Below are 13,110 nucleotides of genomic sequence, written 5' to 3'. Positions count from 1 at the left end.
AAAGCACCTAACAGTCACCTTTTTCCTCTACTTCAAGCGATTTTTTATCTCCAGATTTTGTAGGCCATCAGTCGATGACTTGGCCGCTTGATAAACATATCGATTTTTGTGCTGTGGGTGGCGGCTTTAACACTACGTTCCCAGTTCCGTCACTGTAATGCTGTATATGTAAATAAATATACAAATACATGCAAAACTTTAAAAAAAAATTTGGGAAAATTTTTGTGTAAGACAGGCAGGTGTTCGTTCTGTGGTCGTTCTATATATGAAAGTATAATTTATTTTAGGGGAAAAAAAAAAAATGAGCGACAAAAACAAAATGCTAATCAAGTAAAGGTTGAATAAATGAATAATTTTACATAATATTTCCAGTTTTTCTTTTAATTTTTTTTTGGTTTCTGTTTTTTTCATTCCTAAAATTTGATTTGAAATCATAAGGAGCACCAATTTTTTTTTTTGCCTTTTATATACTATAAGAAAAACGAATTTTCTTTTGTAAGTTTATTAAAATGAAGGAAAAAAAGGGAATAAAAGCAGCTGAAAGAGAATTTTTTTAAGGGTCTTCGGAAATTTTTTTTGTGCTTTCTTCTATTTTTAGAAAAATTCTACTTTGAAAAATGCAATCCATAATATCAAAGAGGAAAATTTACGCATTTTGCTTTTTGCTTTATTAGCGATGACAGAATTTATTAGTTTACACGTATGTATATAAAACATGTTATATTTATTGTGAACGTATGAAATAGTGTGATTGAAATCATGCGTCACAAAATAAATAAGAACAGGTGATATGATTTAAAAATTTTAACAATAATTATATGTTTCATCAGCTGTATTTCCCGATATTGTCTGATAAATTATATCCAGAAATACTATTAAGAATTCAAAGTTTGTGTTTGAATACCTTTATGTTACTGTTATTGTTGTTACATACGTTGATTTTACATTGAATTGTCTAATTTTGTAGCTGCTGTATTTAATTGAAATAAGCAATACAAAATCTTAACTATAATGACAAATTTTTTTTATAAATTAAAATTATTAATAAAGGAGGTGACTATAGACTTTTTTCTGAATATAGAGTGTGCTTTTCACACTGCATTACCAAAAACAACACTTCTCAATTGTACTCAATTAGTGTACTTAATTATGATGTGGCTGCATCCCTGGTAATAACATACACATATTGTGAATTTAATTAATTAATTTAAAATACTAAAAAAACGAGAAAAAATAGAGTTGACCTTGTGAACTCTGTGATACCCGCACAAATTTGTTGTCTTGTGTGCGAATAAATACGCTATAACTGACTATGGGAGAGATGACTTTAAGTTGCCGTATTACCATATATATTTATGCAAAATTTCAGTACAATGTGTTTTTCAAAATACTGTGTGTGCTAAAATACAATTGAAGTTGTATGGCAGCCACAAGAAAATGGCAAGCAATTTTAACGACTTTTAACACATCGGCCCTACTAATATATTTGCTTGTGTGAAATATCAATACCACAGCTTTTATAGTTTCTGAGATATAGCCAAATAAATTTTGAAGTTGTATGACAGCTACCCGAACCAGTACCCCGATCATGCCCAATTTAAATAGGGTTCTGGCACTTACAACAATAAATCATTTGTGGAAATTTGGTGAAGTTAGCTCAATTAGTTTTTTAAAGTAAATCAACTCAGAATTCGACGCTGATCAAAAACATTCACTTGAGTCTATATCCAAGACCGTTATTTCTTAGCGTTACAAACGGTAAGGAAAATTTAGTATATCCTTCGAACATACGTTCATACGGGTATAAAAATTATTTATTTTTATATTTGAAAAAAAAAAAATTTCCAGCTCAATGAATTTACGAAATAATTCTCTTAGGTTATTTGTATTTAATTATTCATATTCTAATAAATATTTTTTTTTTATTATTTGAAAAATATTAAAATTTTAAATAATTAAATTCACCACATTTGTTCCAAAAAAAAATGTGCTGCATAATTTTTCATATTTTCAATTATATTGAATATATCGGGAAAATTCAAATTTTATTTGTTTATTTAAAGATTTTAAAATGATAATTTTAATAATAATATTGAACATTAAATTTGAAATTCCCAGTTTTAATGTATAAAATTTAAAAATCGATTTTATTTCGATTTAGAGTGCATAAGAATTTTTAGATTTGCTAACTAATCGCTTAAGTTGACCGCAGTAACTAAATCGTAGTGGGCTTTAATGCCTTCTAAGCCCCGCAGTTCAAATTATGTTCCAAATTTTCAAAAGTCGAGGCAAAAATGTAAAATTGTGTATGATTATTAAATTTAGGAATGAAACAGAATTCAATTTTTAAGCTTAAAATCTTAATTTTTGTATTAACCTTTTAAAATTTACATCATTAGGTAACAAGCTCTTAAAATTTTTTGTTTTTATCAAAAATATTTTTGAATTTGAATTTTAAAATTGAATATGAATGAAAAATAACAATACGCTAAAATATTTTTAAATATCCTAAAGCTAAATTTATTCACAAAATATTTTTTTTCATAAAATACAATCTTTGAAAGATTTTTAAAATTTAATGTTCATTTGCATAATTAACATGGTGGAGAAAGCATAAACTTTTCGAAAAATACGATTGATAATGAAATAAATTATTTTCGTGTATAACAATAATTAGTTCATGTAAGTGAGGATGCCTTAATTATAACATTAAATTTTAAATTTCACTTGTGTTATGAGTGATTTAAAGCTAAAAATATTAAAAAATAAAACACCGTACTTTTCGCAAAAATTCTTTTGATACTAACAAGCTGCATAGTGCTATTCCTCCATCTATTACCAGACCTTTATTATTTTGAAGACTCAATAAAATAAATAATTCTTTTCCGATTTTCTGATTTTTTCTTATGATTTTAAGAATTAATGTTGTGAAAACTTATTTTGCATATTTTTGAATAAAATCTAAAAATTCTTTTCTTTTAAATAAATTTTCTGTCTTTCATCAAATAAACAACAATGACTTTAATTTGGCCTTTCATAAAATTTCGGAAAGAACATGTTAATCACTAGTTTAAGTCACTTTTTAAAATAACCAAATATTTTTCATGAATTTCTTGTAAATCTGAAGCAAATTTTTTATTAAATTATTGAACGCTGTCCAGCGTGCTGTTTTATATGTATAAAATTAACATTTTTATAAAATGAATTCCATATTAAATTGATTTTGTCGGCATATTTGATAATGAGAAGCTGCCGCTGCAATATACAAATAAGATTAAATAAAATTGCATATATTTAGGGGCTAATAATATTGTTTTAAATGTTATTAGTGTTACAATTGTGATATTATTATGTACAGCGAAATTAAACCAATTTCTATATTTTTTTACTACTTACAAGAAGATTTCCGCATTATTTTAGTAAAAGGCGATTATAACGTTGTTGAAGCCACAACATTTTATATGGAAATTTAAAAAAATTGCGATAGAATTCCATTCAATTTTGTAAAAATTTTTCTAATTTTCCTAAAAACTCTAACTATTCGTAATTCACAATACTTGACCACAACTTTCTAAACGAAATCTTTTCAATTCTACTTAATGGAATGAGCTTTAAATAAATTTTTAATCGATTTTCACTATTAAATTGTTTGAGGAAAATAATTACTAATTTATTTTACTGTAGAAAAAAAATTTCTGTAAGTATAAACATTTTGAAATCTAAGTCACGCATACTTCTAAATTGAATATTTTGGAGTAACCTAGTAAAAGAGGTAAAGTTGTTACTTACCATATTACTCTCGAACATAATAACATTGTGTTACTACTTAATTTTTATTGTTTTCCATATAATGAAAATTTTTTATAAATTGTTTTCGAATTCAATGAGCATATAAAAGTAATTTAAAAAAATTAAGAATATTTTCATTACATTTTAAAATATAAGGTGTAAAAATTCAATGAGAAATCTTACATAACAAAGTCGTTTATTTTCCGAAAACATTTCCGATTAGTTTTTGAATTTTTATTATAGATTTTACCTCTTAATATGTTTAGGCAGTTGCCAAAGAGGAAAAATTGAATTTTTTTCTAAAACTATTAGAAATTTTTATACCATAATCTTGTATGTTACAAGAACCTATTTGAATTGTTCTAGATTGTTGTATGCCTTACGGTCAAAGAAAGGGAAAAGAACAAAAGCAAATGAAAATATTTAAAAAGCCTTCGTTTATTTAATTCTCATATAGAATTCGAATGAATTCAAATGTACATATGTAGCTGAATAAAGGATATTTTTGATATTAAGGATTTTATTTTCTATTTTTCTATAATATTTAGAAAAAAAAACAGAAAATTAAACAGCAAAATAAAAGGAAATTTTTTTTTAATCAGTATTTATTATAAGTCAATTATAGTTACATATTACACATATACATGTATGCATAAATGTAGAACGTATAGAGCATGTAGAAATATTTAAGAACATTTCTCTCTGAGAGTCCCTTAATTTTATTTCTTATTATTTTTTTGGATTTTATTTAATATGAATCCTTTCTTAAATAGAAATAATAATTATACTCAAAATGATTGTTATTTTTATTTGATATTCTATATACTAGTATTTAATATAGTTTTGTTTATTGGAATTTGATACCAGTTAGGCACATTTCATTTACTTTTCAAAAGTTATTATAATTAAAGTAAAGTTGCATGAAATGAATGGTTTGTAAAAAAGCACATTTCTGTAAAACATTCTTAAAAAAACTTAAACTTCCAATTATCTTAAAATCTTCGTATTGCATATTTTTAGGGGGAAGAACGATAATTATTTGAAGGGTTAATTTATAATGATCGGCTTAAGCGATTAATTGAGTCACTCTTTGTATATACAATGTGGAGTACTAAATTTTGGATGGAAGATGCAAATAAAAATTTTCTTGTACAAAAATAGATTCCATTACAAAACTATAACATTTATAGTTTTCTGTCTTGAGCATTAATAGTTTTGAATAAACAAGCGAACGGGCGAACAAATAGGATGAAACTAACAAACACTCTTATTTTTTTTTTAATCTTCTTCAAAATTGTACTAAAATGAACAGCTGAGCTTCTGTTTTTTAAAAGAAAATTATTAAAAATTAAATTTTTGTATCTGATTTAATTAAAAAACAAAATATCCACGTTTATTCCTGAAAAATTGCAATGAGAATTTGAATTTTAATTTATTAGAATTTGGGAAATTGGTTACAATTTCTTCATCGGCGATTGAGCTTTCTTACATAGACAAAAACCTAATCGCAGCCTTCTCAATGCATTATTAAAACTGATATTATATAAAATGTTTTTATATAGAAAATTAATATTAATGTAGAACATTAAAAAAATTTCTACCGAATTAAGAAAATAAATATTAAGAAAGTAAATAAGCTCTTTTTGTGTTACAATATTGTATGAGGCCTGAATGCAAAATCTCATAAAATCAATTACAATAGCAAATTTCTGAAAAAAAATATTGCCCATAGTTATTTCTCATGATATTGTGAATAATATCTATTGTGAATAAAATTGTATTATTTTATGTTGATATCTTTCATTAAAACTGACAAAACTGTTGAGAGTCTCATAGCTATTTGCTAAATTTTCCATAACATATTAAGAATATTGAGAAATAAGAAATGACAATTATCCTTATTATAATAAGGAATTTGTTTTCTTTCAAAATTTTTTTTTTTTGTATTTTTCTTACAAAGAAATTAATCCCTTTTCTAAATTCATTGAATATTTTGCTACTTGTAAATGTTTTCTTGTGTTTAATTTTATATTTACTTTTGCCTTTTATATAAAACCTTCTTTTATTTTCATTTTCTTCATAATTTTTTGTTTTCTTTTTCAGATACAAATTGGGGACTGCCATTGGCGATATCAGCAAATTTAGATATTACTTATCAAATGGAAATTGGATCAAAAAATCTTTTACAAAGCTCAAAATATAAAGACAAAATTGGAAAAGGTAAGAAAGTAAAAAAAAAAAATTCTCCTTATTCTTTTTTGCTTTGTTTGTGTGTAGTAGGTACGAAGTCAAAACCATTAAAAATTTTTTGCAATATTCAATAAAAAAACGAAAGTTAAAGATTGCAAATAATGAAGGAAAAAAAATTTGTTGAGAAAGGCAAAATTATTTTTTAAAATGACAAATAAAGTTGCACATCGGAAAGATCAAAGTTGCTTTTTTTTGAAAATTGTTTGTCTACTTTTGACAAATTTTCAAAACAATTTCTAAAAATGTTTTTACAATGAGTTTAAATTTAGAAAGTATTTTGTATAATCTAATATTACAGAAAAAAAAAATAAAATGTAGCTACAATAATTAAATTAAATATTTTATGTTGTAGACCTTAGATGTGGAACTGCCCAAAGTCTTCGTTTCATAGAAATAATCAATTGTTCCTTATCAAATCACTCCGAAATTTTCGACCATTCTTTTGTTATAAAGTTACTTCTGGATTTCGGTAGCCTTTTCGCCACATTTAGCCCTTTAAGTGGGCCCACAAATTCGCAATTGGATTGAGATCTAGATTTTCTGCATTTCTGCAGTTATAAAGCATATAGCTTCTTACCAAATAAGACTTATGCTTTGGCTTGTTATTCTGATAAAATTTATAATGATCAAGCGGACACAAATTTTCGACACTGTTTACTATATTCGTTTTTTAAATGTCTAGACATTGTTATGGTTATGATCAGGAATTTATTTGGAAAATTGTCTGTAATGGTTTGTAATATTTTATAGAAATAGATTTCTGTAATAATTTTCTCCACACTCTCGTTGTTCTTTCGATGTAATATAGCATATAATTTTAGTTTCATCACAGAATATTCTGAAATTATTATTGCTCCATAAATAATAGAACAAATAATAGGTAACGCTTCTTAATTATAAATATAGGACCATTACTTCTTATATGATGCTAATTTTTTCTAATCATTTCTTCGATCAAATTTACTTTTAAACTCATCCAAATTATTCTGTTTTCATAAATCTTTTGTGTATAACAAAAAATAACACTGAAATTATTAAAAGAAAACCCGTTGATCTTTCTTATAACTAGAAATTTCCTTAACATTCAATTAAAATGCATGTGTTTCTTATATGCTCTTAACATTTATCTTACGATGGATATTTTTAGCTTGTTATGAGCCTAATGGCTATCATATTCTTCATAATATAATTTTGGTGTATATTAAATCATCCTTAACCGTTTTCTAAAAATAAATATTTTTGTATTTTCTTTGACGTCCCTTGAAAAATTTGCAACCTTATTTAATATGTTTAGGGTAGCAAAATTATGATAATAAGCGTGAAATGCCTACGTAAATTTAAAATATCAATTTTCTGTGTTCTGAAATGATCTTAGAGATTTACAAGTGTATATTATACATTATTATAATAGAAATCAATTCATTTATATTAATAATATAAAATGCAAGTATGTATGTAGTGTACAAGAAGAAAAAAAAGAAAGACGATGTGGAAATCAAATTTATTATAATAATACCTGCGTATATTAAATCTATATCCTGGGAGATAAGGATAAAATTAAGAAAAGAAAAGAAGTTTAAAAATAAATTGATACGAAATCGAAATTTTCCAAGTAAATTTTATTTTTCGGAATTTTTAATTTTCTAATCATAAACTGAAGTAATTTTGACTAAAAATTTATATTTGAAAGACTTATGGTGCCGACTGATACGAAACTTGTAACATTATTTGGAATTGCAAATTTACATATTTACATGATTTGAGGGGCTATTATTTTTATAGAATGGAAGATAGGTAAAATCAAATTTTGAACTTAAATTCATTTCAAACTCCTTTTAATGGATTAACTGGTAAAACTTCAAAAATTTTTGTAACTATACAAAGATCTTGCAATTTATAGTGAAAAATTAATTCTAAAAGAACTAATTAAAATTATCCGCCTACATACTTTATAATTATATACGAAATGTATTCAGTTTATCACGACACATGTAATATCAGGGAGGAAATATGTATATGTGACTCCACAGAGTAAGTATATAATAATATTATATTCTTGCTCCAGAATCACATTTTAAGTGAATCTAACTAAGACCGTTCGTTCAACTGTTTTTTGAAAACTTATTTGAGAACGCCAACTTTGAACAGATTGCATATTTTTGCTGTACGCTAATTAGTATTGAATATGAGAAAAATTAATCCACTGAAATTGGTACCTCTTATACTATATCCCTGTAGAGGGCTATACAAAAAAATCACCAAATATATTCAAGCGGCATATCGTTGAAAAGCTCTATGAAATCTTCACAACTCTTGTTTGAAACCTTTTTTGAACATCGATATTCCAATTGTTTCAAGGATCCTGAGAAAAATCTTTTAAAAAAATGGAATTATATGGTCATATTGTTGTATTTAAAATAGCCAAATACCAAAATTAACATTTCCACTTATTTTTCCTTATTTTATTCATCAATAATTTCCTTCAACCTTCAAATACTCAAAGGAACATGAAATATTTATTATGCTCCATGAATGACCTACAGTACAGGCAGTTTGTGTTCGTATGCATATTTGTTCGTGTGTGCAAATATAAAAATATTCCAAATTTTCAACAATCAAACTTAATCTATTTACTTATATTCCAAATTCTATTAAATGAATATTTTGAAAATCACATTTCTTAAATCATTCAATTATTTTTATTGATTGAATTTTTTATTTAAATTTTACAATTTCCGAAAAAATTTTGTGCATATTTACTAATAATATATAAATATATTATCCTAATTATTTCCTTACATTCATACAAAATATTTTCCTCCTTCATTTTTCCATTTCTTGCAATAGGAGAAGAAATGGAAAAATTGAAGATTATTGCGACTATACAAAAGTCTCTCAGAATTCATCATTACTTAATTTTAATTTAGAACAATTTACAAAAAAAAAAAAGACAAAATAATTTTTTTCTCTTTTTATTTATTTTAATATTCAAAGTCACGTTTATCAAATATTTTCTATCATTATCATATAATCATTATCATCATCATCAATCGTTATCATCGTTCATCTTAAACATTATCATTGTCATTATTTTCTATATTATTGTACCATTGTTACTAGAGAAAGTTTACTATATGTACATATCCACTTACAAATGTGCAAATTTAAGAATGATCCAGATAAGATATAATATCAGTATATCACTTTAAAGATAATCAAGAGAAACGGAATGTTTGCAAGTACACATATACGAGTACTATGAAATTGAAGGACTTTATGAAAAAAGTGCGATGTTAGAAATTAATTTTGTTTTATTCTTCTTGTGAAAATAGAAGTATAGAACAGAAATGGCATTAAAATAGAGAAAATAGAAAAAAAAAATAGAAATTCTTTAGTAATTTTTTATTTTTATTTTTTTTTTCTACTTTTACTTCTACGTCTAACTGTATATTCAAAAAAGCAAAAGGAAGTCGTTGTCATTTCATGATGTCATGATTTTGTTATTCTTATGTTTTTTGTTTTTTTTTCTTTTTCTTTATTTGAATAGAGGATTTGAATAGGGTATTACAAAGTTTACCTATCACTTGCAGTATTATAAATATTTACAATTGTATTCTGGTTTAGTTGAAAATCTTACAATAGATTAAAATTTTCTGATTCATCTTTGATTTTTATGTCCGTCTGCCTAGTATGTTAATTTGCTTTTTGATTGCAGTTTTTTTTTTCCTTACTCTACTTGGAGCATAGAATTTTCACTTGGTTTTAAAACCGTATTTCTGTTGCATAAATCGTTGTGTTAACTAAACCAGTAGAATTAATTACCATTGATCTAGACTCTAGATATCCTTTACATATAATATAAAACAATGAATATTACAGAAAATTGTGGATGTGTGGTGATTAATTTTAATATTATTGTTTTAATATCTAGTTGTGAATAAATATTACTACTGAATATGAAATACTGGGACCTGTTTAAGGTTTGAACCGGAGACCTCTTCAATTGAAGGGTCGGTACCATAAACACTACACCGTTGACCATAGTCTTTGGTAGCTAAGTGATTCAAATTAATTTTATTTTTATAAATCAGCTTTGCAATGTCTATGATACGTCATTTCTAATTTTTTGGGCTAAATTTCAGACTAAATAAGGATTATAAAGCCGAAATTTTGGATTGAAGTTAAGAGGAAATAGTCATGGATTCTAGAATTGGTTTTTTGAATGAAATTGATATTAAATACTTAATTGTTTAGGATTTGTTTTTGATTCAGGGGAGCACATATGCTTTAGTTATAAAGTGCTTCCAAATCTAATGAAAATATTTTAATATTTACTATGACACTCATAATCCCACACTCATATTACTATATTCCACATTCATAGTACTATTACTAATTTCTTCAACAACCGCTTTCAACCTCCATTTAATTTCTTAGTTACTTCCGATCCAATTTTATATATAAGAAAAATTTTAAATTTTCCAATTTATTTTTTAAAAAATTTCGATATCTTATAATATAAAAATATTTTTTTTTTATTATACTGCGAATTACATTTTTCTCTCTTTAGCAAAAACAGTTTCCAGGGGAAAAAAGAGAAAACAAAATTTAGTTAATTTTTGTGTCACTAGGGGGGAGCAAAATAAATAACATAGAAAAGTTGTAATTTTTCTTATTTTTATACATTCAACATTTTTTGGTTGTTTTTTACTTGACAGGAGGCATTTTTAGCAGCTACATTATGTCAAAGTCAAAGTAATACAAATGTTTTTTTTTTTTTTTTTACTTTATGAACCTTAAAATAAAATTAGCTGTATTGAAATGGTGTTAGAATTAGAATTAGAAAATATTTACTTTTTCCTATTTTTGTTTCTGTTTACCTTTTTCAACCATTTTTTAATTGTCAAAAATTGACACATATCGTAGTTAATCTATTAACATGAATTGTCAAAGATTACAGTTTTCAATTTAGAAATGAAAGGAAAGTTTTTTTATACAAACGTTTATGTATACAAACAATCGTTCAATATGCGATATAGCTATAGTCAAATGGATAAATAAAAAAACAATTCTTAATTTTAACTGAATAATGTTTTAATATTTAATTAAGATGAATGAAATATTTATTTGGTATATTGAAGACATTGCATTAAACGAAATTTACAGTAAAATTCATCATTACTCGTATTTTAAAAATCCACTGAAATTTCCATTAAGCTTCATGTTATGTGTCTAGCCTTCCAAATATCACGCTTATGTCAAATTCAAGGAAAGTGAGAATAAGTCAATGATAAAATTTTCATTCGAATTGACATACTATACTTTAAATATTTGTTAATGCTTGCAAAATGAAAAGATCTTACAAAATATAAAATATTAAAATATTCACAAAAATTGCATATCTGCAGGCGTAAAGTTCAAAATCACATATTTTGAAGTATAATTGACGTATTGTTTAGTATTGAACGAGTTGCCGACTAAAATACGATGTAACATTTTAGCTATTTAATTGTAAAAAGTATGAGCAGCTAAAAATGTCAGAATTTTTAAAGACCTAATATTTCTTATAAAATTTAGCAATAAAAAAATTGAATAAAATTTTTAATCTTCTTAAATTTTCGTTAAATTTGCAAGATTGTGTTGCAGAACAAGAGAAATTTTAACAATTATTCAATTTTGATCATTATTAATTAAAAATTTTAATGTTATTTTCATATTAGATTTTCTGTGGGGGGCTATAATAAACTCTCAGTAACAGAAAAATTAAAGCTCTTAATTATTTTGAGTCCTAAATTTTTTTTTTCCAATATTTTTTTTTTGCAATGTCCTTCTCATATTTTACATTTATGTTGTAGAAATCTAAAATTAGTTTAAAGGAATTCGGAAAGAACTAAGAATTTAGAACTCCGTCTGCGGAATTGATTGTGTACTTTAATATAAAATTTTTTTAAAATACTTTTGTCCTTAATATTTCAAGTAAGTAGAGGACTTAAATTTTTTATATTTAAAATTGCCGAAGAGGAGCAAAAATTCATCCACCTAAAAATAATAAAAAGTGACAAAGAAGAAAAACCGAAATATTTTTATGCCATTTTTTTTTTGTAGGATTCTCATTTAGTTTTCTTTTTTTTATGTTTTTCTATCTTTCATTTTGTTTTTTAATTTTTTCTTTTTTGTTGTTTCACAAGAAATTTTCAATGAGGATAACAAAATGTCAATAAATGCTTAAATTATCAATGCGTTGCTTGAACTTTTAAAAGTTTTTTTATTTTGTTTGTGGTTTTTTATTTTTTTTTTTTTGGTTTTGCTTCTTCATACTTTTTATATCACGTTGTTATTATTGTTGTTTTTTTTTGTTCATAGTATTCCTGTATGTTTCTAATAAACACATCAATAAAAATTTTATAAAGCAAATTTGGGTTTTGTGTTTGTTTTCTACTTTTTTGAGATTTAAAGTAAATATGAAATCATGCAAATATTTAAGTTAAATCATTAGTAAAAATCAAGGGCAAATTAGTGTTAGTGTAACTTAATTAGAAAAGTAGATTGGCTCAGAAGAGTTTAATGAAATTTTATTATTTTTATAGTCATTTAACCTATATTCATCTTGAGGGGTTGTATCATCGCTATGATCAGAAAAAATGAGTGAAATTTTTGTTTTGGAACAGGGTGTTTAATTATAACTGAGTTACAGAGATTTTAATGAATTTTCACGAGTTGAATTTGCCTAAGCTTATAAATTCAGTTCCAGAAAAGATAGACGTTTCAACCAAACAGTTTTTGAGAGGACTTTGGAATTTTATTAAATAGTTTAATTTGCAAATAGGCCTTGTGGTAAAATTTTACGTTCTGGTAGGTTTATTTTAATTCTCTAAATTCTTAAAATTAGCAATATGGATTGCAAATAGACTTTTTTATGTGTATAGAAAGCTGGTAAAATATAAACAGAGTAGAAGCGAAAAAGAAGTACTTAAAAACTCCAATATAGACTTAATAAATAAATTTATTTATTGAATATTTAAAAATCATAATTTTTTTTTACTATGACAAAAATTATTGAGTCTTCTTTTA

The 13,110-nt window shown here is 24.8% G+C and overlaps 1 protein-coding gene across 1 annotated transcript in view; it reads left to right on the top strand.

Annotated features, from left to right (window-relative positions):
• Nucleotides 1–13,110, top strand: part of LOC129608109 (uncharacterized) — a 158,415-nt gene that overhangs the window by 109,236 nt on the left and 36,069 nt on the right. Inside the window, exon 5 of the mRNA XM_055519433.1 lies at nucleotides 5,893–6,009. Within this exon, the coding sequence (XP_055375408.1) occupies nucleotides 5,893–6,009 (117 nt within the window). The remainder of the gene's footprint in view (nucleotides 1–5,892; nucleotides 6,010–13,110) is intronic.

Source organism: Condylostylus longicornis, unplaced genomic scaffold (genome assembly GCF_029603195.1).
Source record: "Condylostylus longicornis isolate FDR11 unplaced genomic scaffold, ASM2960319v2 ptg000030l, whole genome shotgun sequence".
Classification (NCBI taxonomy): domain Eukaryota; kingdom Metazoa; phylum Arthropoda; class Insecta; order Diptera; family Dolichopodidae; genus Condylostylus; species Condylostylus longicornis.
The sequence above is the reverse complement of the archived record's forward strand: the minus strand, read 5'-3'. Positions and strand labels throughout refer to the sequence as shown.